Source organism: Nomascus leucogenys, chromosome 9, assembly GCF_006542625.1.
Source record: "Nomascus leucogenys isolate Asia chromosome 9, Asia_NLE_v1, whole genome shotgun sequence".
In the NCBI taxonomy this organism is placed as follows: Eukaryota; Metazoa; Chordata; class Mammalia; order Primates; family Hylobatidae; genus Nomascus; species Nomascus leucogenys.
The window spans coordinates 18763267-18787901 of record NC_044389.1 but is presented as its reverse complement, the minus strand read 5'-3'; the positions used below and the strand labels follow the sequence as shown (position 1 = coordinate 18787901).

Genomic DNA, 24635 nt, shown 5'->3' with positions numbered 1-24635 from the left:
GTAATAGAGATGAGAAACTACTGGTGAAAAGCAAGCAGCAGGGCTAAATAAAAGAGAGGAATGGATAAAAGAGTGGCATAATGTAAAATATATTCAGAAAGGTCAGTTGGAAATAAACCTACAGTGTGACCTATTGATTCCCACAATTATCTGGGCTGAACTTGGAAAAAAAGGAAGGGGAAGGGGAAGGGGACAGGAGGGAGAGAGGGAGGGAAGGAGGGAGGGAGGGAAGGAGGAAGGAAGGAAGGAAAGAAGGAAGGAAGGAAGGAAGGAAGGAAGGAAGGAAGGAAGGAAGGAAGGAGCAAAATGTCCTCCTCTTAGTAAATCAGCACCTCAATCTTGAGCAGTGTTTTCCCAAATTGTGCAGAAAACTCTAGTTTCCTAGGATGCTCAAAGAAGTACCTCCAAAGTATCTTGTGGTAAAACGATTTAAGGAAATACTGGGTTAAGCAAAATCAACAGGTTTCTTTACTAGAGAATCGGACAGTTAAAACAGATTGTGAATTATATAGTTCCCAATCTTACTTGAACACAGAAGCCTTCTCTTATATAGCATGTCACGGGAATAGTGTTCAGTGGGACAGTTTGAGATATTTGCATTGCACCTACAATACCATTTGTGAACTCATCCCTATTCACTCATCTCCAAGTCAAATTAAGACAATTAAGGCAGAATACAGGAAGCATGCACTAAGAGTACAAAGTCTAAGAAGTCCATTGGAAAGATGCAATGTTCTCAGGTACTTCAGCCCAAAAGCTGTTCTCACCTCTATACATATCTTCACAGTATTTGTTTACAGTTCTACAACAGCATTTTATCCAGTCTAACTTTAACAACTTACTTGTATACATATGCTCTTGGAATTGTTACTGAAGAAGTTATTTTATTCATGTTTACACACAGCCTCAGTTAAAATATTAATAATTATTAAATTAGATTGTCCAAAGTATTCTGATTCAGAGAAAATTATTCCAAAAAACATTATAAAAAACAAAAAAGTAGATACCACTGTTATGTCAGCGTATAATGCAACATTTTTTTACAGCAAATGATCACCAATTCCTTATAAAACCAATTTCCGCCTATATCAATAACATAAGTAAGTTAACACTGTAAGACATATGGGGATATATTAAACTGGGTAAGTAATTTTACCAGGTCAGATTGCACTAATGTTTTTTTTATCATTATATGTGGTAGACTATATTTCACAATTTCATAACTTCAATTTACCTCGAAGCTTAATTGTTGCAGTTGAAAAGTTCACATTAGAACAGTTCATCTAAGACGCTTCCAAGAATTATCTTACCTAGCAAATATTAGACAACTTGAAATTAAACATGTACTGACATAAAACTTAAAGTGACAGACTACATTTCCTACAAATTCTTTTCTAATAGAAAAAAATGGATGTATTCATTATTATAACAACCAAAGCTTCTTGGCCTTTTGGCTAAGGTCACATGTATAATATAACTAGAGTGCTACTAACTAGGATACTTCCTAAAGTCTCTATCTACAGTATTAAATTACATTCATTTCAATTTTATCCTTCACCATAGTTTAATATAAAACATCCCTTTCTATTAAATAGTGCTAGATACTGGAAAAGTGACAACATTTATAACTCATATATTACCATGCACGGGGAAAACAGTATACACATTATTAAATCTAATATAATCTACTTTTTTTAATGAGTTAAAAATAGTACTTATCACTGGAATTAAACCGGCATATAAATCAAAGCTCTACATGATAATTATTGACACTCTGGAGTCTTTCATAGCAAATACATGATCTAATGATGTGTCACTGGGACATGAAGAAAAGTAAAGGCTAATATAAATACTTAAATTAATTCCTGAATCACAACAAATTTAAAGTAACAGGATAAACACTATTGAAAACCAAGGTATTCTCCCTACTTAAGCAGTCTTTTTAGAAGTTACTTTCCAAGTTTAGTTTTTATTTATCACCTTTAAAATATCCATGAAAAGTGATTAGAGATAGAGAACAAGTTTTCTTTTCTTACCTATTCGGTCAAACGTTTTATCACATTTAGGACACTGCAATATTTTTTTGTTGCTGTTCTGAATGACCACTGGAGTTAACCCCTCATGAATATTTCCTACAGAATCACCAGGCTCAGGTTCTTCTTCTGCATCATTATGATCCTTTTCACTTTGTTCTTCAATGTCAGAGTATTCATCTGACATCTCCTCCTCTAGCTCATCTTCTTCAGCATTATATTCACTACCAGGGTCCTCAGAATCATTTCTATCTGACTTCTCCTTATCAAAATTTTCTTGATTCAAATTGTCTGACCCATCTCCACTTTCCTGTTCATCATCACTGGTGTCATCAAACTTAACAGGGCACTTCCGATTCCTTTTTGATCTTCTTGCGGAGAAACTTCTCTCCAGCATTTTTAACCCATGTTTTTTCCCTAATAAAAGGGACCTATGGGTTTTAGCCAAATGATTCTCTAAAGACTTTTTATAACAAAAATGTCTACTACAGAATTTGCACTGATGATTATTTGATAGTCTTCCAGTTAATTCATTTAGTGTTTCTTCTGGTGATGACTTTTCAGTTAGCTCTGAATGAAAAGGGGCAACATTTTCGTTATTTAACAACTTCACTGCATCTATAATGTCCAAAAATTTTGCAGCCTCTAAAACAAGAGGTATTTCATATTTGTACACAAAAAATTCTGATGTATAAAGAAATTCAAGCAAATGCTGAAAAACTGAATGTGTTACGTGATCCAGTGTGACAACATCAGTGCTTGGATTTTTGCTCAAACACGCATGAAAATAACTACTGCCGACAGCAACGACTACTTTATGTGCACTAAATTCTTTTCCTTCCACTATGATAAGTAAATCACAAAAAGATGGTTGCTTCTGCCTATCATCATTTAAATATTTTAGCAAATTCTTATTATACTGCAAAGAACTTAAAAGCTTTCTCTGATCTGGAGAGGGAGGAAGTTCCTGATAACAGTGAAGAGCTTCAGGAGTTGGTCTTTCTGCAGAATGAGTATAGGTCACTTGGTCACACTCCACTGCAACATTTCCTTCTGAAGAATCTTTATGATAGCCTAGATGGATCTTCTCAAGATTTGAAGTAACCTTTCTCCTCTTCTTCATTGCAGTACAGCAATTTCAGAACAAGAAACTTCATAAGTGTCTTAAGTGATTTATAAAGGAAAACTAGATTGTCTTGGATAACAGCTTCTGAAGGGGCGTGCCCAAGGGTTTCATGGTCTGCAAAAGAGTGAGAACCACGTAAAATAACTCCATGGCAAAGCAATGCTAAATCAGCCAACGGCAATCATCAACGAATTCTTTCTAATTATAACTAAATGATGATAAAATCACAGCTTACACTCATTCGTGGCAAAGATTTTGGGGCGGAGAACAAGGAGGGCCGGGTTTAGAAAAGGCAGCCAACAAAAGAATAATTTTAAAGGAACCCAGGCACACCTTCCAGGCCTGATTCACGAACAGGGTGAAAATACCCGGGCAGAAATGGGAGAGATCTTCCAAGATCGTTGACGGTGCGGGTTGAGGAGGCTGAAGTCGTGGTTTAGGGGTGCTGGGATGGTGACAATAAGGCCGTGGCAGCCGCGAGATCCGACTCTCTCCATTAACATGCTTTTCTCGGGCAGGCAAGGCACAGCTCTTCAGGAATAGAGAGCGTCCCTCAGCCAAAGCCACCCGGTGAGAGACGGCCCCAGGAGGGGCGCAGAGCACAAGTGGGGTCAACCAGAGGAACGACTAAAGGAAGCAGAAGAGCTTTCCCAGGCCCTGGCGAGGCGGAGAATGCGCTTGTAGTCGGCGATCCCGCTACCCTTCCCACCCAGTTTCCCTGGGAAAACGCCCCACAGATCCATTACCGGGAACCCAAGGCTCCCCCGCTGGCTCCCAGCAGCTGAGCTCCACTCTGGGCGCGCTCGCTCCTGCGCCTACCCACTTCCGGGTTCAGCCCCCCACCTCACCACCCCCTCCCCTCCCTCCGCTCCTTCCCCTCCCAGAGCTCCGCCGCCTCCGCAACCACCGAACACGTCAACCGCTCGCGCAGCCTCCAAGCCCTCCTGAGAGACCGGCGCGCGGCCCTGCGCGAACGAGTGCGCATGTGCGCGCACCCCGCTTTACGCATGCTCTTTAAGTTCCCCGTGCTCCCTCGGAGACCTTAGCTACACCCCTAATCCGTTACTCCGGGTTTTCGCAGTGGCTCGGTGGCCTACCCCGATCGAAACCGTGAGGCTTTGCTGAGGGAGGGCAATGGGAGAGGGGAGGATTGACGCAGTTTAGAAGTAGTTTGCCGAGGTGCAGTAGCACGAATGGATTTCATCCTCACTAGTGTATTTAATAGTTTGTAATCTACCAAACAGCAACTGCCAGAAGCCAGTTCCAGCTAACCTACTGGCGTGCACGAAAGAACTCAGCGATGCTGATCTCGTTTCGTTATTTTTCTGACTTAAACGGCTAAATCTAAACGCGATTACTAAGAAAAAAAATTATACCTATCATTGTACACAGAAAAAAAAATAGAAAAATGTATATATAAGCGTAAAGCTGGTAGGACAGGAAAGGAAGCCGAAACAAAAAGTAAAGAAAAATCCACAAGGACAACTTTTGGAGCTAGTGCCTGAGATTTTGGATTTCTGAGTCCCAGGAGGTGCTGATATCATTGATCTGAGGACTGGTATTATGAAGAGCAAGGTCCTAGAGCGTGTGATTTTACAGGCATAAGGAATATAAGATGAAGGCTGAGACAAAATAGAATGGGTGGCCTAATTTTCTTCCCCCCACCCACTCGTCCCTCCCATACACATATAACCTGACATCTAGAAGGGCCGCACTCCATGGAAGAACTCCTGCAGAGGTGGACTCCCCACCGGCAAACAGGAGGAGGCTATGAAGAAACTTGTCTGTCTCCGATTTTCTTGGGAATTGAAAAAATAAAATTTTTAAGCCTTTCATGAAAATTCCTAGCAAAAACTCACATTCACATGGATTTGCACAAAGATTTATATCACCTGTGAGACTCATCCCACAAAAACTAGCCACACTGAAGAGAAAAATGTAAAACCAAGATAGAAAAAGGATGGTAGTCTGCAGATACTGCAATTATCAGAAACAAGTATATTTAAAGAAATAAAGGAAAATGAAAAAATTATCAAAAATAACTAAGCAGATTAAAAGAATAATTTAGAAGTGAAAGCTATCATTATCTTAGTACTTAGAACATTGATGGATATGTGTTTTTATTAAAACAGAAGGGCTGATCCAAGATAGAAAAATATAAATCCAAAGAAATAGAAAAAAATTCTGATAAGAGCAAATAATGAAATAGTGAAATATACAAGAAAGAGAACCAATAGAACAAAAATTTGGGTGTTGGGATATGTAAAAGGTTTAGAAACTTTTGGAAAGATTTGATATTGCCAGTTTTACCCAACTCTTCAAAAAATTTAAAATGGGTGGCAGGGGCAGGTCACATCTCATTTTATGAGACAAGCATAATGATTATACCCAAAGTTGAAAATACGTTGCAGGAAATGAACATTATAGGTGAAACTCATAAAATTAGGTGCAAAAATCGTAGACCTACAAGGGATGTGTTTGTGGTGCGTGTCTGTGTGTGTGTGTGTCTGTGTGTGTGTGTGACAGAGAGAGATACAACTGAATTGGATTTAATAAAGGAATGAAAGATTTAGTTAGCATTTAAAAATAAACGTGTAATTCTTCATATTAACAGAATGAAAGATGTAAACCATTGATCACCTCAATAGATGCATAAAAATATTTGATAAATTTAACACATGATTTTTTAAAAATCTCAAACAAGGAATAGAAAATGGCTTAATATAAATAGAAGCTACTGAAAAATTTTTAAATATAGCAAATATCACACTTAATGAAAGATTGAAAACATCCACAGAATTTGAGAATAAACCAAGTATGCCTTCTATCATTACTTGACTTTTTTTTTCTTTTTTGAGACAGTCTCGCTCTGTCGCCCAGGCTGGAGTGCAGTGGCGCTATCTTGGCTCACTGCAACCTCCGCCTCCCAGGTTTAAGCAATTCTCCTGCCTCAGCCTCCTGAGTAGTGTGACTACATGCACATGCCACCACACCGGGCTAATTTTTGTATTTTCAGTAGAGAGGGGTTTTCGTTATGTTGGCCAGGCTGGTCTTGAACTGTGATCCACCCGCCTTGGCCTCCCAAAGAGCTGGGCTTATAGGTGTGAGCCATGGCGCCTGGCCTACTTGACATTTTAATAGAGGCCTTACCTAGGAGAAATAAGCATAAGTAAGAAATAGAACGTATAAGTTTTGGAAAGGAAGACTAAAATTATCATTATTTAAGTATGTTGGTGACATATTTAGATATTTAGAAAAAATGGTTTTAAATCCTATGGATTATTTTTGACTTTTTAATTTCAATATGTTTGGGGGAACAGGTGGTATTTGGTTACATGAATAAGTTCTTTAGTGGTGATTTCTGAGATTTTGGTGCACCCATCATCCAAGTAGTATACACTATACCCAATGTGTAGCCTTTTATCCCTCACCCCCCTCCCACCCTTTCCCTGAATCCCCAGAGTCCATTGTATCATTCTTATGCCTTTGCATCCTCATAGTTTAGCTCCCACTTATGAGTGAGAACATAACGATATTTGGTTTTCCATTCCCGAGTAACTTCACCTAGAATAATTGTCTCCAATCCATGTTGCTGCGAATGCCATTATTTCGTTCCTTTTTATAGCTGAGTAGTAATCCATAATATATATGTATACCACAATTTCTTTTTTTTTATTTAAATCAGTTTTATTTAAGAATTTCCAACAATAACAACTCTTATAAAAAGCATCCAAGCAAGACACAGAACTGCAGCAAACAGATTCTTATGGTAGCTAACAGAATTAGAACTTCCACCTTCTTTGAACACCTGAGCTCACTGTGAACTCTGCTCAATCCTCCTGCAAAGCACACCACAAGCTCAGTCCATGTCTCAGCCCATCAGTTCAGTTCACATTGCCACACTTACATATCAGTAACAGAAGAGAACACACACCATACAGCATTCACAGCAGTTGACAAAGGGGTAGGGGGAGTACAAGTATCATTTCACTTAACACATTCAACTAATGTGGGTTATCTAAGAACAAAAACTCACTTAAAAGTCTTCCAACAGATGTGGATGTCCTTTGAATGCAAAAAACATTCGTACATTATTTGCTATCATTGCTCTCTGCACACTCTCTCACCAAAGCCACAGGATTGAGAGACACATCTCGCCAAGTTAAAAAATATCCATTATGCACCACCAAGTCTCTGCACGTGCTCTCTCCTTTTCTCGCTCATACTAGCCTTTCATGCCTCGACACCACAATCAATCCCACACAAGGTTTCAAAAGTTCAGACAGCCTTCTGGTTCCATATCACAGCCTTGCGTTCATAGTGTTGATACGACTCCATGAAATAAAGAGTAGCGGATAAAAATGGGACACCCACTGTCAAAGACGCGGCCTGTGATGCGTGATGACGAATTCTTGAATGAGAAAGCATGTAGACAGAAGTATTCCTATGGCAGAATATTTACAGCACTACTTTCAATGAAGTGCTTCTTCCATAAACATTTGAAATGAGATGAACTGCAGAGATTAAATGAAGGCTTCATATTGTACTTTTGCATATGAGGGGAGACAAGTGTTAAAAAACAAAACAAAAGAACCAAACACTGTGACACCATGATCTCCTAAAAGGAGATTTCTTGAGGAAAAAAATCCATATGGTGGGGTTCAAATTAAAACAAGGGGTAAAGAATGTAGTTCTAATCAATGGTTTCCATTTTGAACATGCAAAGAATTCACTTGACAAGTCCAGGGATAAAATATTACAGGAGAAACCTTTTGATATCAATTGTAGTATGTTGGTTTACCAATCAGGCAAACAGCAGTTCACTTTCAACCACTCAATATTTCAACCTTTCATGTAACAAAACTTATAAAATTCCTTTAGCTCTTCCTTTTTCTAAAGAAAAATGTCAAAAATACTGCTGAATATACTCCACACTGAACAAAACAATTTTGAAAATTCTTAGTACATATGTATTTTACAATATACTTACCATGAGTTTAGAAAAATTTGAATTCCCACCATTCTATACCAACCAACCACAACCCTACTGTCTACATTCCCCAGCCAGAAGACTTAGAATCCATGCTTGAGCCAAAGCCTCCATTAAAACCACTGCCCGACCCTGCATTTGATGCTGATCCCCAACCAATTGCTGCACCAGAATTAGAACCACTATAAGAGTTATTTCCAGAACCGAAGGCCTGGTTTGGCTCCCTCTGCATGTTGCCTTGGCTTTGGTTATTACCCGATGGGCCTGACTGGTTCTGCTGGCTGGCTAACATGCCCATCATACCCCAACTGCTCTGTAGTGCTGCCTGGGCGGCAGCCATCATGGCTGGATTAATGCTGAACGCACCAAAGTTCATCCCACCACCCATATTACTACCTTGATTGTTTCCCAAACCAGCTGCACCCCCTCTGCTATTACCAAATCCACCCTGATTCCCAAAGCCACCTGGATTACCACCAAATCTTCCACTTCTTTCTAACTGTCTATTGCTATTGTGCTTAGGTTCGGCATTGGATATATGAACGCTGATTCCTTTAATGATCAAGTCCTCTCCACAAAGAGACTGCGCAATCTGATCATCTGCAAATGTAACAAAGGCAAAGGCCCTGAATGGCTTGGGGATGAAGACATCCATCACATCCCTGTACTGAGAGAAGAACTCCCGCAGCTCATCCTCAGTCATGTCCTCTGTACAGCGCCCCACAAACACTTTTCTGCTTCTCAAAGGCTCATCTTGGCTTTGCTTAGAATTAGGAAGTTTACAGTCACACCATCGTCCATCTATCATATGTCGCTGTGACATTACTTTCACCTGTGTTTCATATTCCGTAAAACGAACAAAGCCAAATCCCTTCGAATGACCAGTCTTAAGATCTTTCTTGACCTGAACCATAAGAACTTCTCCAAAGGTACTAAAATACTCTTTCAGGTCCTGTTCAGTTGTTTTCCATGGGAGACCCAACACTATTAAATCGGATGTTTTCTGGACTGCTCTTTTCACTTTCACTGCTGATGAAGCATCTGTCTCATCCATTTTTCTTTTGTTATCTTTCGGATAGTTGACAACATACACCAGATTTCCCCAGCCAGCATCTGGGGCATGCAGGATTCCTTCTACCAGCCGGACACCTCTCATACACTGAGACACTGGATTCCTGTAGCGAAGCCCACACGCCCCTGGAAACTGGGCTGTAACCGTGGACAGCAGCACTGTCCCATTGTCTTCCGATGGTATTTCAATGGGCTCATCGTTCTCATCTTCGGTTACCTGAATATATTCAGACATCTTTTACTTTTCCCGCTAGGCCGCTGCTGGGAAGCCCGACAGGAACACCGAGGCAACGACGAACACAAGCACAGCCCAGCCACCGCTTTGCTCCCCCACAATTTCTTTATCTACTCGTTGATTGATGGGCACTTGGGCTGGTTCCATATTTTTGCATTTGCGAATTATGCTGCTACAAGCCTGCGTGTGCAAATATATTTTTCGTATAATGACTTCTTTTCCTCTGGGTAGATACCCAGGAGTGGGATTGCTGGATTAACTGGTAGTTCTTTAAGGAATCTCCTCCGCTTTTCCATAGCGGTTGTACTAGTTTACATTCCCACCAGTAGTGTAAAAGTGTTCCCTTTTCACCATGTCCCCGCCAACATCTATTTTTTTTTATTTTTTGATTATGGCCATTCTTGCAGGATTAAGGTGGTATCACATTGTGCTTTTGATTTGTATTTCGCTGATCATTAGTGATGTTGAGCATTTTTTCATATGTTTGTTGGCCATTTGTATATCTTCTTTTGAGGATTATCTATTGATGTCTGTAGCCCACTTTTTGATGGAATTTTTTTTTCTTACCAATTTGTTTGAGTTCCTTGTAGATTCTGGATATTAGTCCTTCATCAGATGTAGAGATTTCGAAGATTTTCTCCCACTCTGTGTGTTGTCTGTATACTCTGCTGATTGTTTCTTTTGCTGTGCAGAAACTTTTAGTTTAATTAAGCCCCATCTATTTATCTTTGTTTTTGTTGCATTTGCTTTTGGGTTCTTGGTCATGAAGTCTTTGCCTAAGCCAATGTCTATAAGAGTTTTTCCAATGTTATCTTCTAGAATTTTTATGGTTTCATGTCTTAGATTTAAGTCTTTGATCCATCTTGAGTTAGTTTTTTTATAAGGTGAGAGATGAGGATCACCTCCTTGGTTAGGTGTATTCCCAAGAATTTTATTTTATTTTTTTGCAGCTATTGTAAAAGGGGTTGAGTTACTGATTTGATTCTCAGCTTGGACGCTGTTGGTGTATAGCAAAGCTACTGATTTGTGTACATTAATTTTGTATCCTAAAACTTTGCTTAATTCATTTATCAATTCTAGGAGCTTTTTGGAGTAGTGTGTAGGGTTTTCTAGGTATCATATCATCAGCAAGCAGCAACAGTTTGACTTCTTCACTGATTTGGATGTCCTTTATTTATTTCTTGTCTGATTGCTCTGGCTCAGACTTGCAGTACTGTGTTGAATAGAAGTGGTGAGAGCGGGCATCGTTATTTTGTTCCAGTTCTCAGGGGGAATGCTTTCAGCTTTTCCCCATTCAGTATAATGTTGGCTGTGAATTTGTCATAGATAGCTTTTATTATGTTAAGGTATGTCCCTTCTATGCCAATTTTGCTGAAGGTTTTAATCATAAAGGGATGCTGGATTTTGTAAAATGCATTTTCTGCGTCTATTAAGATGATTATGTGACTTTTGTTTTGAATTCTGTTTACATGGTGTATCGCATTTATTGACTTGCGTATGTTAAACCATCCCTGCATCTCTGGTATGAAACCCATTGGATCATGGTGGATTATCTTTTCCATATGCTGTTGGATTTGGTTAACTAGTATTTTGTTGAGGATTTTTGCATCTGTTTTCATCAGGGATATTGATCTGTAGTGTTCTTTTTTGTTATATCCTTTCCTGGTTTTGGTATTAGGGTGATACTGGCTTCATAGAATTATTTAGGGAGGATTCCCTCTTTCTCTGTCTTGTGGAATAATGTCAGTAGGATTGGTACCAATTTCTCATTCAATGTCTGATAGAATTCAGCTGCAAATCCATCTGGTCCTGGACTTTTTTTTTTTTTTTTTTTTTGTAGGCAGTTTTTAAATTACCATTTCAATTTCACTGCTTGTTATTGGTCCCTTCAGAGTTTCTAATTCTTCCTGGTTTAAGCTGGGAGGGTTGTACATTTCCAGGTATTTATCCATCTCCTCTAGGTTTTCTAGTTTATGCACATAAAGATGTACACAGTAGCCTTCAATGATCTTTTGTATTTCTGTGGTGTCCGTTGTAATATCTCCCATTTCATTTCTAATTGTGCTTAATTTGATCTTCTCCTTTTTCTTGTTTAACCTCTTCACTAGTGGTCTATCAATTTTATTTATCTTTTCAAAAAATGAGGTTTTGTTTTATTTATCTTTCGTATTTTTTTTGTTTCAATATCATTTAGTTCTGCTCTGATCTTTGTTACTTGTTTTCTTCTGCTGGGTTTAGGTTTGGTTTGTTCTTGTTTCTTTAGTTCCTTGAGGTGTGACCTTAGATTGTCTATTTGTGCTCTTTCAGACTTTATTATGTAGGTATTTAAGGCTATGAACTTTCCTCTTAGCACTGCTTTTGCTGTATCCCAGAGGTTTTGATAGCTTGTGTCACTATTATTGTTCAGTTCAGAAAATTTTTAAATTTCCATCTTGATTTCATTGTTGACCCAGTGATCATTCAGGAGTGAGTTATTTAATTTCCATGGTTTTGAGGGTTTCTTTTGGAGTTGATTTCTAATTTTATTTCACTGTGATCTGAAAGAGTACTTTCATAATTTCAGTTTTCTTAAATTTATTGAGACTCATTTTGTGGCCTATCATATGGTCTATCTTGGAGAATGTACCATGTGCTGATGATACATTCTGTAGTTGTTGGGTAGAATGTTCTGTAAATATCTTTTAAGTCCATTTGTTCTAAAGTATAGTTTAAATCCATTTTTTCTTTGTTTAATTTCTGTCTTGATAACCTGTCTAGTGCTGTCAATGGAGTATTGAAGTCCCCCAATATTACTGTGTTGCCATCTATCTCATTTCTTAGGTCTAGTAGTAATTGCTTTGTAAATGTAGAAGCTCCAGTATTAGGTGTATGTATATTTAGGACTGTAATATTTTCCTGTTGGACAAGGCCTTTTATCATTATATAATTTCCCTCTTTGTCTTTTTTAACTGCTGTTGCTTTAAAGTTTGTTTTGTCTGATATATGAATAGCTATTCCTCCTTGCTTTTGGTGTCCATTTGCATGGAATATCTTTTTCCTGCCCTTCCTTATATGTTGAATCTCTTGAAGACAGCAGACACTTGGTTGATGAATTCTTATCCATTCTGCCATTCTGTATCTTTCAAGTGGAGCATTTTGGCCATTTACATTCAACATTACTATTGAGATGTGAGGTACTATTCTATTCATTGTGCTGTTTGTTGCCTGAATACCTTGCTTTTTTTTTCTCATTGTGTTTTTATTTTATAGATACTGTGAGATTTATGCTTTAAGGAGGTTTTATTTTGGCGTATTTTGAGGATTTGTTCCAAGATTTAGAGCTCTTTTTAGCAGTTCTTGTAGTGCTTGGTAGTGGTGAATTCTCTCAGCATTTGTTTGCCTAAAAAAAGACTGTATGAATCTTCAGTTATGAATCTTAAAAAAGACTAAAAAAAGACTGTATGAATCTTCAGTTATGAATCTTAGTTTTGCTGGATACAAAATTCTTGGCTGATAATTATTTCGTTTAAGGAGGGTAAAGATAGGACCCCAATCCCTTCTAGCTTGTAGGGTTTCTGCTGAGAAATCTGCTCTTTTTCTGATAGGTTTTCCTTCAAGGGTTACCTGATACTTTTGCCTCATGGCTCTTAAGATTCTTTCCTTCATCTAGACTTTAGATAACCTTATGACTATGTGCCCAGGTGATTATCTTTTTGCAATAAATTTCCCAGGTGTTCTTTGAGCTTCTTGTATTTGGATGTCTATGTCTCTAGCAAGACTGGGGAAATTTTTTTTTGATTAGTCCCTTAAGTGTGTTTTCCAAAATTTTATATTTCTCTAGATTTCTCTTCTTCCTTAGGAACACCAGTTATTCCTAGGTTTGGTCATTTAACATAATCCCAAAATTCTTAGAAGGTATGTTCTTTTTTTAAATTACTTTTTCTTTGTCTTGGTTGGATTGAGTTAATTCAAAAGCCTTGTCTTTGAGCTCTGAATTTCTTTCTTCTACCTGTTCAATTCTATTGCTGGGATTTTCCAGTGTATTTTGCATTTCTCTAAGTATGTCCTTCATTTCCAGCAGTTGTGATTGTTTTTTTATTTATACTATCTATTTCACTGAAGATTGTTCCCTTCATATCTTGTATCTGTTTTTATATTTCACTAAGTTGGACTTCACCTTTCTCTGGTACCCCCTTAATTACTTAATAATCAACTTTCTGAATTCTTTTTCTGGCAATTCAGAGTTTTCTTCTTGGTTTGGATCCATTGATGTTGAGCTAGTGTGATCTTTTTGTGTTGTTAAAGAACCTTGTTTTGCCATATTACCAGAATTGTTTTTCTGGTTACTTCTCTTTTGGGTAGACTATGTTAGAGAGAAGATCTGGGGCTCAAGGGCTGCTGTTCAGATTCCTCTATCCCATGGAGTGCTCCCTTATTGTGGTGCTCTTCCCCTTCCCCTAGGTATGTGGTTTCCTCAGAGCCAAACTGCAATGATTTTTATCTTTCTTCTGGATGTAGCCACCCAGTGGAGCTACCAGGCTCCAGAAGTGTCTGCGCAGAGTCCCGTGATGTGAACTGTCTTCAGGTTTCTCAGCTGTGGATACCAGCATCTGCTCTGGTGTAGGTAGCAGGGGAGTGAAGTGGACTCTGTGAGGGTACTTGGTTGTATTTTTGTTAAATATGTTGATTTTCTGTTGGTTGGCCTCTAGCCAGGAGGTGATGCTTTCAAGACCACATCACCTCCGGTTGTGTAGGAAGGATACAAACTTGCCCTAGGCTCAGGCATTAGACGAGCCATAGAGCTCCCAAAGAACTATGTGCATTGTCTTTGGCTACCAGGGCAGGTAGAGAAAGACCATCAGATGGGGGTAGGGTTAGGTGTGTCTGAGCTCAGACTCTCCTTGGTCAGGGTTTGCTGTGGCTGCGGTAGGGATGGGGGTGTGGTTCTCAGGCCAATGGAGTTACGTTCCCAGGGCAATTATGGCTGCTTCTGCTGCATGTAGGTCACCAAGAAAGTGAGGGAAAGCCGGCACTTACAGACCTCACCCAGCTCCCACACAGCCCAAAAGTCCAGTCTCACTTCCACCATGCCCCGCCAACAGCACCAAGTTTATTTCCAGACGGCATGTGAGCAGGGCTGAGAACTTACCCTAGGCTACTAGCCTCCCAACTGAGAAAGCAAGCAGAGCTTTCAGGGTTTATGCCTCCCCACATGCCTCAGCTTCTGTGCTGTGTCTGCACTCCCAATTTGCTCCTTCTCCCAGGTTCTGTCCAGAAACTTTGCATTCAATCAAAATTGTTCAGCTGGAAGTTTCCTTCTCTTGCCGTTTTTGTTTTGTTTTGTTTTTTTGAGATGGAGTCTCGCTCTGTCGCCGAGGCTGGAGTGCAGTGGTGGCGATCTTGGCTCACTGCAACCTCTACCTCCCAGGCTCAAGCAGTTCTCCTGCCTCAGCCTCCTGAGTAGTTGGGACTACAGGCGAGTGCCACCATGCCTGGCTAATTTTTTGTATTTTTAGTAGGGACAGGGTTTCCCCATGTTGGCCAGGCTGGTCTTGAACTCCTTACCTCAGGTTATCTGCCTGCTTCAGCCTCCCAAAGTGCTGGGATTACAGGTGTGAGCCACAACACCTGGCCTCTCCTGCGGTCTTTTCCCAGTTCCCCTGGCAACCCTTTCCAAAAACCCCTGTGAGACAAAGTCAGAAATGGCTTCCCCGGGGACCAAGAATGCTCATAGGGCTCTTCTTGCTGCGTCTTCTACTCCCGTATTTCGCTCAGCTCTCTAAATTTGTCTCAGCTCCAGGTAAGTTCAAATCCTTCTGTGATCTGGACCTTCAGGTTCCCCAGTGGGAGTATGTATTTGGAGGCAGATGATCCCCCTTTTACACATTCACACTTTGGGCATTCACAGTTTTTCCACTGTATCCCAGGGCAGCTATCTGCTTCTTTCAAAGGGTCTGTGAATTATCTCAGCTTTCCTGGTATGTTCCTATGGTAGTTCTTGGAGCAAAAGTTCACAGTGTGAGCCTCCACACACTGCTCTGTCCATCCAAGTGGGAGCTGGAAATTAGTCCTGCCCCCTATTCACCATATTTTCCCTATGGAGAAATTATTAGTTAATGAAGTTGCAGGATGTAACATTGAAGTACAAAATAAAATAGTATTTACCAGTAACAACTGGGATGGTTCATTTTATTTGTCAACTTGGCTAGGCTGTGGTGCCCAATTATGTGGTCAAACATCCTGAGGATGTTGCTGTGGATGGGTGTTTTATATGTGATTAACAGGCAAATAAGGAGACTTTGAGTAAAGAAAATTACCCTCCATAATGTGGTAGGCCTCATTCAATCAATTGAAGGCCTTAAGAGCAAGGACAGTTTTCATGAAGAAAAAGAAATTCTCTCCAGGAATTCAAGGTAGAAACCCTAACTGAGTTTTCAGCTTGCTGTCCTGCGGAATTCACTCTCAAGACTGGAACATCAACTCTTACCAGGATTTCCCATCTGTGGACCTGTCCCATGGATTTTAGACTGGCCAACCCCCACAATCATGTGAGCCAATTCCTTCCAGTCAATCAAACAATCAGTCTACCTATCTAAGAGCCTATTGCTTCTGCTTCTCTGGAAAACCATGACTAATACACCAGCAATGAAAATTAAGAAAATAGAACTTGAAAACAATGTCATATGATTTCTTCATTCATGTAGTACCAACATCCATGTCTCTAAGATGCCAGAAGTTTTTGTCAGAGAAAGTAACAGGTGGGACAAGGGCCCATAGGAGAGAGTATAGTCTGCAGAAGGCCAAGAAAGAAAGGGGAGCTACACACTCTAGAATCTCTTTCCAGTGTCTTCCTTTTGCTGATCTCTCATGGCCTTAACATCTTTAACAAGCTGTTTCACAAGTTTATTTCTAAAGATGAAAATGTTTTTCTTCATTTATTCAATAGAATATATATTGAGCAAATACTTTGTACCAGAAATATAACATTTTAAATAAGCTTAATCATAAACAGATGTTTTTCAGTAGCATCACAAACGTAAAATACCTGGAAGTGAATCTAATGAATTATGTTCAACATTTATACACAATTCTCTATGACAGGGGCTGGAAAACATTTTTATAAGAAGCAAATATGAAATATTTTAGTGTTTATCTCACTTTCTTCTGCATTCTAACAACATGTTAAAACTGTAAAAATTATTTTGTGAACCACACCAAATAAATCACAGGTTGGATTTGGCATACCAACAGCCATTGTTTCCTAACCACCACCCAGAGAAATTAAAGAAGACTTAATAATTGAAGAAATGTGCTTCCTTAGTCTGTGCCACTGTAACAAGACACCACAGATTGGGTAACTTACATACAATAGAAATTTATTTCTCACAGTTCTGAAGTCTGGGAAGTCCAAGATCAAGGGGCCAGCAATCAGTGTCTGGTGAGTGTTTTCTTGCTGTGTCCTCACATGGCAGAAGAGGTGAACACTGTGTGCTCATGTGGCAGAAGGCAGGAGGGCTAAGCTAGTTACCTCTGGTCCTTTTATTATAAGGTGGAGCTCTCATGAAAATCACTTTCCAAAATGCCTTGCCTCTTAATGCCACCACAAAGGGGATTAGGTTTCAGCTTATAAAATTTGGGGGTTATTTCAGACAATAGTATGCCATATTCATAGATTGGAAAAATCCATATTATGAATATGTTAATTGTTATCAAATTAATCTATAGAATTAAAGACATCAACAAATTGAAATTCATCAATATTAAAATTTGTTTTTCAAAAGACAATGTTAAGAAAATAAAAAAGCAGGCCACACATTGGTAAAAGACATTTGACAAGCATGTATCTAGCAAAGAACTTATATCTAGAATTTAAAAAGAACTCTTAACTAATCAATGAGACAAAACACATATACTAATATAAAATGAACAAAATATTTAAATAGATAATTCATGAAAGAAGATGAGCACAGGGAAAGATCTCTTTTATCTTTAATTTGCATTTTAAGGAAGATGCAAATTAAAACCACAATGAGATACCACTATACATCCATTAGAATAACTGAAAGTATAAAGTATAAAGACAAACAATATCAAGTGTTTATGAGGAAATAGATTTTTAGAGGCCATGTTGTGGTAGAGAGAAGAGAGCCAATGAGGAATAAAGCCAGCTTCTAGCAGAAATGACAGTTAAGGGCCTCAGTTTTAGGTGATAACTGCCTGATAGTATGCCACTGATTCACAAGAAACAGGGGAAGATAAAACAAGGGGTGAGCAAAGATTTTGGTTGGAAAGATTCAATAACTATAGAATTAGTGTAGGATATTGTAGGATGAGTTCAGTTTTAGAGTCAAGACCCTCTGTGTTCAAACCATACCTCATCACATTCTGTTAGTATTAGCTTTTATGCTCCTCAGACTGGAGTGAAAAATGGAGAGATGTGCTCAGTGTTTCAATTCTTTCTGAAAAATAATTTTACTAGCAGTAATAAACATTTTTTACACTGACAAAAAGCACATATATTTTGAAGTAGGATGAAACATTTGCCTGACAAATTTAAAAAATAAAGACATTTCTCACTGATTAGTAGTAGCTGTGGGATATGCCTTCATACTTCTTGCAGCCCATATTCAATTTCCTTTGTCATTAAGAGGACTTTAGTTAAAAAAAAAGAATAAAGAGGCTGTATGAACCTGTTTTGAATCACTATAAAATTGGGGTTGGGTGGTAGTGGAATGACTTTGTGTATCTAACCACCTAGCCCTGATCCTGACATATGATCAGTGCCTGGAAGTACTATTTTCCTTGCCCTGCTCCTCCTCTCTTCCATTTATGACAAGAATAGGTGAAGCTTCAATTTTTATTTAACCATTTTTTAAAATTCCTCTTCCAATATTGGGCAACTATAGTTCTTTCCAACCAAAATCTTTGCTCACAGGAATATCTATAAAATATTTCTATATCAAATACATAGTGGAGGATATTCTTTAAGAAAATATTCAATATATACAGGTATAATTTTATTTTTTACTTTTTAAAAAAAATATTCCTTTAGGCAATGAAAGGACAAGACCCAGGAGTCAGGATGAGTCCTAATGCCATCACCCAGTCACACCGCAGTGCTTGCCCGTGTCCCGCTGGCCCGCTCCTTGTTGCCCTGCACTGCGCGGCTGCAGCGGCACCATGACTGTGTTTGTCGTGCTCCTGCCGTTGGTGGCGGGTGTTTGAGGGAACGAGTTTAGTTCCTGGTCTGTTATTTTCAGAAATGGAAATTGGTTTATACCAGGAGAGTGAATCCCGGACGTGGCTGCATTGTCCATGGCCTTCTCTGTGAAGGAAAACCTTTCTTGGCCAAGACTTGCAGTAGGTGACCTATTTCATCGTCCTCGGGCTACCGTCATGGTGATGGTGAAGGGAGTGGACAAACTGGCTCTACCACCAGGCAGTGTCATTTCATACCCTTTGGAGAATGCAGTTCCTTTTGGTCTTGACAGTGTTGCAAATTCCATTCGCTCTTTATTGTCTGAGGAAACTCCTGTTGTTTTGCAGTTGGCTCGTAGTGAGGAAAGAGTGTATTTGGTAGAGAAGGCAAACTCAGTGTTTGAAGACCTTTCAGTCACCTTAGGACAGCTCCATAATTACTTGTTTCAGGAAAACTCCATTCTCAGTTCACTTCCCCTGAATTCTCTGAGTAGGAACAATGGAGTTGACCTGCTCTTTCTTTCTGAACTCCAAGTGCTACATGATATTTAAAGCTTGGTGTCTTGTCGTAAGCATCTAGCCAAGGATCATTCTCCTAATTTATATTCACTGGAGCTGGCAGGTTTGGATGAAATTGGGAAGCATTACGGGGAAGACTGAACAATTCAGAGTTGCTTCTAAAATCCTGTTGACGCTCTGCAAAAGTTTGCAGATAACATGTACAATATTTATGGCGGGAATGCAGTGGTAGAGTTAGTCACTATTAAGTCATTTGACACCTCCCTTATGAAGAACACAAGGACTATCTTTGAGGCAAAATAAGTGAAGGACCCAGCAAGTCCCTATAACCTTGCATATAATTTTGAATATTCAGTGATTTTCAAGATGATACTTTGGATAATGATTGCCTTGGCCCTGGCTGTGATTATCACTTCTTACAATATTTGGAACATGGATCCTGGATATGATAGCATCATTTACAGGATTACAAACTGGAAGACTCGAATAGATTGAATATTCCTTGTGCCAGAATTAGAAAAGGGGTTTGGAAATTGGCTGTTTTGTTAAAACATATCATACATTGTGGTTTAAAGTAGATAGTATACTTTAAATTTATTAAAAGCTCACATTTGTTCTCTATTTTGTGTGTGCCTGTGGTTTTTTTTTTTAGAGTGAATTATAGTATTCATATGAATCAAACTGTACGGCGTAGATTCCATAATATACTGAAATATATCATAGCCATTTAATAACATGATTTCATTCCCTTTAATGCGTTTGGAAATACACACTGAAAGAAATTAAAACATTTAAAATAACTTGTGTTATTTATTATGGAAAAATGCACTGAATTTATTAGAGAAACTTATGATGTTTAACTTCTTTACACAGCATATGATGTTTAACTTCTTTACACATTCTTTACACACAGTTAACTTCTTTACACAGTGAAAATCATATTTGGGCTGTTGTATGTATACTATGAACAATTTGTAAATGTCTTCATTTGATGTAAGTATCTCTGAAACAAAAGAAAAGGTTTTTAACTTTGAATAGCCCTAAAATATGGATGTGCTTATACAGTCACTTAGTTTTGGAACTTTTTCTGATTGACAAAGGATGGCTGTTTTTTAAACTTCTTCTTCAAGTTTGGTGACCCATACGTTCTAGTATGGATACTAAAAATATTACATTTATCTAAGAAGAAACTAGCCTTGTGGAGTATAGATGCTTTTAATTATACACACAAAAGTCATTGAGGCATGAATATAAAATATTTTTAGTTCAGTAACTTGTCCCCCCGTGTAAGTTACTATGGTTTGTGGTCCAACTTCATCCTATAGAATATTAAGTGGAAGTGGATGAGTTCTGCTTTTTGGAGTGGACTCATGTCTATAAAGACTGACACGTTAATAATAATTCCGAAAAAATTTTTCTTTAAAGCTCTTGTACTTAGCCAATATTTAATGTCCTATTTACATGATGGAGTCTGAAAGTCAGAGGAAATTCCTGGGGACCCAAAAAGTATAATGTATATCTAATAGAGTGAGATGTATATTCATTCTGTATATTCAGGTCATAAAACACAATTACATTTAAAAGAATTTTAGACAGAAGCAACTTTGAATATATTACAGCTGCAATGCAGAAACACATTAAAGTTTTATGATAAACATTTTTTCCACTGGAGGGTGCAATTTGTCAGTATATCAAAATATTCACAGTTCCTTTAATGAGCATACTTTATAAATAATATCAGAGAGCTGATTATTTCCAAGACACTAACATAGAATGCTGGGCAGATTTCATGAAACTTTAAATAAATGAAATTTCACCAATAGGAATCTGGGCTTTATTCCACAATATCCTTATGTGGAATATACTTACAATTAGGATCAAGTAAGCTGAACATAATTTTATTATTTTATTACCTTTTTTGAATACCGTATATGACTTTCTTGGCTATTAATACTGCAAAAATATATACTAATAATTCATGCTGAAGATACAATCCTACTTGTAATATCAAGTTTTATAGTTGTTTTCTTTAGCAGTCTATGCATTTATTTACAATCTTTATGAAATATGGATTTATTTTATTAGACTTTATACTCAGTAATAATGGGTAGTCTAAGATTAAATGTAAATTAAATAAGCATAAAACTAGCATACATTTAACAAACTTCTTTCTTTTATTATATACATCATATAGCATGAAGGCTATTAGACAATATGTGCTTGAGATATAATACTAATGAAACAAATTATAATAAAAGCTAGTATTTATTAAGCACTGGCTACGTGTTAGGCACAGTTCTATATTTATTAACTTTGCATTTGTAATTTACTTACTCATCACAACAACCTCAACAAATAGGTATCATTTTCTCCATTTCACAGATGAACTGAATGTGCCAAGTTTCTTGTCCAAGTCCATACGATTAATACCAGAACTCCACCAAGATGGCCTGGCTCCAGGGCCCAGACTTAATCACTATTCAACAGCTATGTTAACCTCGTTGATGCCAACCACTGCTACTCAAATACAAACGTGTTGATTTTTATTTTAGACACTTGAAGACAGGCACTTTCTGTTATGAGTTAATGTTTCAAAGATATCCATCAAATATGTATTTGTGTTTTCTATTCAGCCTAAATTAATAGAACTTCTTTAATTATGACTTAGATAAATGAACTTGTGGCAGAGCATCTTAATTGCCTACCCCAGCAGCTCTTTCCATCCCTCTCAGTAACAGAAAACCAATATTTTGCTGGCACATTGCCACAGTATAAGGCTACATCTTCCAGCCTCCCTCTCAGATATTAATGGCCACATAAATGAATGGGCAATGAAATGTTAAGTGTAAGTGTTGTGTGGAACTTCCAGGGAGTCTCCTCAAAAGCTAAGGTCTGTGATCTTGCTACACTTACTCTTAGTTACTCTTTTCCACTACCTGCAATGTGGGCATGAAGAACAGCTGGAGCTTAACAGCCATTTTGGATCTTGGAGCAGGATAACAGAATAACAGCCAGACAGGGAAGGAACTGCTGTCTCCTTTAAGCCCATATTTTGAGTCTTTCTCGCATACACAGCTGTATCTAATCCTACTAACAAGTTTGATAGGTTTTAAGAGTTCATTTTGTCTATCTTTTGAGCCTCGGTCCACCCCAGACCACAGCCTGCCTGCCTTTCTCTCTTTCTTTCTTTCTTTCTTTCTTTCTTTCTTTCTTTCTTTCTTTCTTTCTTTCTTTCCTTTCTTCTTCCTTTCTTTCTTTTTCTTTCTTTCTTTCTTCTCTCTCTCTCTCCCTCTCTTTCTTTCTTTCTTTTTCTTTCTCTCTCTCTCTCCCTCTCTCTCTCTCTCTTCTTTCTTTCTTTCTTTCTTTCTTTCTTTCTTTCTTTCTTTCTTTCTTTCTTTCTTTTTCTTTTTTTCAGATGGTAATCACACTCTGTCACCCAGGCTGGAGTGCAGTGGTGCCATCCCTGCTTACTGCAACCCCGCCTCCCGGGTTCAAGCTATTCTCATGCCTCAGTCTCCTGAGGAGCTAGGAGCACACCATTATGCCCGACTAATTTTTGTATCTTTTGTGGAGATGTGGAGATGGGGTTTCGCCATGTTGCCCAGGCTGGTTTTGAACTCCTGAACTCAAGCCATCCACCTGCCTCAGCCTCCCAAAGTGCAGGGATTACAGGCATGAGTCACTGCACCCAATTGATACGATTCTACCATGAGGTCATCAAATATCCTTACAGGCTACATGAACTTTGAATATGTTATTAAGCTACTAATATATTTTATGCTTATTTTTTTACATCATAATTTTTTAAAGATCATTTCTACCTGAAGTCCCAAATTAATTACTTAAGTTATTCTACAAGTAGTAGTAACTTGTGTAGTAGTGATTTGTGATTGACTTTTAAATTGTCAATTATTAAAATACTTCAGTTTTTGCAGATTATATTTCCCCTTTTGTAACCAGGAAGGTACTTGTTTTAGACTGTGTGTTTGTGCCCTGTCCCCTGCCATCCATCTGTTGAAATCCTAACCCCCAGTGGGATAATATTAGGAGGAGGTCAGGCCTCTGGGCAGTAATTAGGTTTAGATGAAGTCATGAGGGTAGAGCCCTCATGATGGGATTAGCATCCATAGAAGAAGAGAGAGACAAGATTCTCTCTTTCAGTGTGTGTGCTCGCACCAAGGAAGGCCATGTGAGGTTGTTTTCAGGAAGAGGACTGTTTCCATGCTGCTGTTAAAGATAAACTCAAGACTGGAAGAAAAAGAGGTTTAATTGGACTTACAGTTCCACATGGCTGCAGAGGCCTCAATCATGGCGGGAGGCAAAAGGCACTTCTTACATGGTGACGACAAGAGAAAATGAGGAGATGCAAGAGCAGAAACCCCTGATAAAACCATTGGATCTTGTGAGACTTATTCACTACCATAGGAACAGTATGGGGGGAAACTGCCCTGATGATTCAAATTATCTCCCACCAGGTTCCTCCCACAACATGTGGGAATTATAGGAGTACAATTCAAGATGAGCTTTGGGTGGGGACACAGAGCCAAACCATATCATTCCATCCTTGACCCCTCCAAATCTCATGTCCTCATATTTCAAAACCAATCATGCCTTCCCAGCAGTCTCCCAAAGTCTTATCTCATTTCAGCATTAAGCCAAAAGTCCACAGTCCAAAGTGTCATCTTAGACAAGGCAAGTTCCTTCTGCCTATGAGCCTGTAAAATCAAAAGCAAGCTAGTTACTTTCTAGATACAATGGGGGTACATGTATTTTGTAAGTACAGCCATTCCAAATGAGAGAAATTGGCCAATATAAAGGGGTTACAGAGCCCATGCAAGTTCGAAATCCAGCGGGGTAGTCAAATTCTTTTTTTTTTTTTTTTTTTCGAGACGGAGTCTCGCTCGTTGCCCAGGCCGGAATGCAGTGGCACGAAGGGCAGTCAAATTCTAAACCTCCAAAATGATCTCCTTTGACTCCATGTCTCACATCCAGGTCATGCTGATGCAAGAGGTAGGTTCCCATAGTCTTGGGCAGTTCTGCCACTGTGGTTTTGCAGGGTATAGCCCCACTCCTGGCTGCTTTCACAGGCTGGCATTCAGTGTCTGTGGCTTTTCCAGGCTCATGGTACAAGCTGTTGGTGGATCTAAAATTCTGGCGTCTGGGGGACAGTGGCCTGCTTCTCGCAGCTCCACTAGGTGGTGTCCCAGTAGTGACTCTGTGTGGGGGCTTCAACCCCACATTTCCCTTCTGCACTGCCCTAGCAGAGGTTCTCCATGAGGGCCCCGCTCCTGCAGCAAACTTTTGCCTGGGAATCCAGGCATTTCCATACATCTTCTGAAATGTAGACGGAGGTTCCCAAACCTCAATTCTTGACTTCTGTGCACCCACAAGCTCAACACCATGTGGAAGCTGCCAAGGTTTGGGGCTTACGTCCTCTGAAACCATGGGCTGAGCTGTACCTCGGCCCCTTTTAGCAATGGTTGG

General features: G+C 38.9%; 1 protein-coding gene and 2 pseudogenes across 2 annotated transcripts in view; 1 reads left to right on the top strand and 2 right to left on the bottom strand.

The window, feature by feature from the left end:
* Positions 1-3993, bottom strand: part of ZBTB41 (zinc finger and BTB domain containing 41) — a 57857-nt gene extending 53864 nt beyond the window's left edge. The window contains exons 1-2 of the mRNA XM_030818702.1: positions 3906-3993; positions 2037-3273 (exon numbers count right to left, since the gene is read on the bottom strand). Coding sequence (XP_030674562.1) covers positions 2037-3156 — 1120 coding nt within the window. The 5' untranslated portion in view covers positions 3157-3273; positions 3906-3993. The remainder of the gene's footprint in view (positions 1-2036; positions 3274-3905) is intronic.
* A 3884-nt stretch (positions 3994-7877) lies between these two features.
* Positions 7878-9557, bottom strand: LOC115836686 (annotated as a pseudogene). The gene has a single exon (XR_004031688.1). The product of XR_004031688.1 is annotated as a TAR DNA-binding protein 43 pseudogene (transcript).
* Positions 9558-18542: 8985 nt separating this feature from the next.
* On the top strand, positions 18543-19646 carry LOC100602625 (annotated as a pseudogene).
* Positions 19647-24635: the final 4989 nt, after the last annotated feature.